We start from the raw sequence: 2,361 nt of genomic DNA, 5'->3' as shown, positions 1-2,361 counted from the left end.
AACTGACACAATGACTGATTCATTCTCTATCTTGAAAGATCCCTCTACTCTTTCTTAACTAGCTCGTATATTCGTAAAGTAACCGCGATAACTGACACAATGACTGATTCATTCTCTATCTTGAAAGATCCCTCTACTCTTACTTAACTAGCTCGTACTTTCAAATATGCTACAAAACTTTACGTCACATCCTTAGAAGTTAAGAGTTTTCTAAAACTAAAACTAAAAGTTCTAACTCTATCTTACCTTTCCGAACTTAATGTTACGAATACATCATCAAAATAACCCAACAAATGAATTACAACAATATATATATATAGCTTGCAACAGTCCATTTTACATGTTATTTCCGTGTTGTAGAGAAACAATCAGAAATATATCTTCCTGAATAAGTCTTCAAACGCCCCAGTGGCACAGCGGTAGTCTGCGGACTTACAACGCTAGAATCCGGGTTTCGATACCTGTGGTGGGCAGAGCACAGATAGCTCATTGTGTAGCTTTGTGCTTAATTACAAACAAACAAACAAAAGTCTTCAAACACATTATGTTTGTATTATAGAGAAAGAAGCATGTACATACTGAGTACAGTTTGAGCTGCTTCCTGTGTATGTCTTAGTACACGACAAATGATATGTTTGTATTATAGAAAGAGTGACATGCAGAGTTATTCACAGTTCATTAAACAGTTGGTCCGCTGTATGATATAAAACAACGAATTTGACGAAATGTTATAACATTATTCATATGCCTAAATTAATTGAAGTTACTATATGGCGAAATAAAACAGACTCAAAACCCCATAGATATTATTTACAGTTCAGTATTGATTTGATATTTCAAAACGCGTCTCAGAACACATAAAAATATGTTATAGAAATGCGACTGATTAATTACAGATACATGTAATGAGGATAATATCACGCCTAGGAAAAGGAACTTTAATAAATGTTTTACAGAAAGTAAAACTCAATATTCTGTTATTGAAAAAAATAAAAGTTAAAAGTTTCTATGCTCTGGATAATTCGAGTTCTTTGTCATCTTCATAATAATTCATGAAGGTTACACAAGGCCACAGTGTTATTTGGAGTCTGTCTTCCCTCTGGTCGGTAGTTGAAAATTAGAGACTGCTATACCTAAACTCTAAGAGCTTCTGACCTGTGGGTTTTTTGCGTACGTACAAATAAGGTGGCGTTCAGGTTGAAAATGAGAATTACAATCCCACTTTTCGAGAATTACCACGATATTGATTATATTCCACGTGACTAACATCCCAGATTTCTGACAGATGGTATGCATTAAAATCTAAAAGAACTTTCACTGCTAGTTATATAAGTAAACCTCTTTTCATGCGGATTTGTTGAATCAAATTAAGAAATATACATAGAAAGAAAATCCTTAGGTGCTTAAGATGATTAAGAATCTTCTAATTCTTCTGTGTTGACATTCAGCGGCATGGAGCAAGTGTGGCTGACCGAGTTTCACCGGTTATTCAACCAGTTCCTTCCTCACCGCTGGTACCTAACCACTGTGAACTTCAAGCATGCTGGTGCCTGGAATACCTTTGTAGACTCTGCGAAAGTCCGCTTTTGTTGTGAAGCAAGTAGTCATTTTTTTATATTTTTTCCCTAATCTGTATTATCAAATTCATAAGATGCAGTATTTCACTTTCATTTTATAATAATTCTTGTATTTCTCAGTTCTTGATGAAAGAAGCATTTTCTGCCAAAGTTATCGAACTTTCAGTGTTGGAACTGAAATTCTTTTCTATGACTTTCGCTCTAAGTATGCAAAAAAAAATATTTCATATACGTATGTCATTGTGAAAGTATTTTTTAATTCATGTTATCTTTGCTGAGATAATTTTAATTCCATTTAAAATCGTCTAGCAACTAAAATTATCAAAGCCACTTAAACTGTTTTGAGAAAATACTCTTAAAACGGAGTCTACTTGTGAAAAATGCTTCTTTCAACTCTACTTGGGGCTTGGGATAACCCGGTTAGTGATTAGTGCGCTCGACTCACAATTTGTGAGTCGCGGGATCGAACCCTATCACCGAACATACCCGCCCTGGTGTTATAGCGTGACGATCAATCACACTGTTCATTGGAAAAGAGTAGTTCAAGAGTTGGCGGTGGGCGGTGTTGACTAGCTGCTCTCCCTGTAGTCTATCACTTCAAACTAGGGACGGCTAGCGAAGATAACCTTCGATTAGATTTACGCACAATTCAACTACAACAAGAAAAAACAAAACAATTATACTCTTTTTTTTAATTATAATAAATAATTAAAACAACGTTTTATATTTACACAATAAAAACTTTATTGAAGCCGTACGGTTTTCTACTTTAAAATATCTCTCC

At 34.7% G+C, this 2,361-nt stretch overlaps 1 protein-coding gene across 1 annotated transcript in view; it reads left to right on the top strand.

Annotated features, from left to right (window-relative positions):
- Window positions 1-2,361, top strand: part of LOC106460664 (receptor-transporting protein 4-like) — a 46,280-nt gene that overhangs the window by 24,006 nt on the left and 19,913 nt on the right. Inside the window, exon 3 of the mRNA XM_013920390.2 lies at window positions 1,449-1,596. Coding sequence (XP_013775844.2) covers window positions 1,449-1,596 — 148 coding nt within the window. The remainder of the gene's footprint in view (window positions 1-1,448; window positions 1,597-2,361) is intronic.

Source organism: Limulus polyphemus, unplaced genomic scaffold, assembly GCF_000517525.1.
Source record: "Limulus polyphemus unplaced genomic scaffold, Limulus_polyphemus-2.1.2 Scaffold812, whole genome shotgun sequence".
Taxonomy (NCBI): Eukaryota; Metazoa; Arthropoda; class Merostomata; order Xiphosura; family Limulidae; genus Limulus; species Limulus polyphemus.
This window is presented reverse-complemented; position numbering and strand designations above follow the sequence as displayed.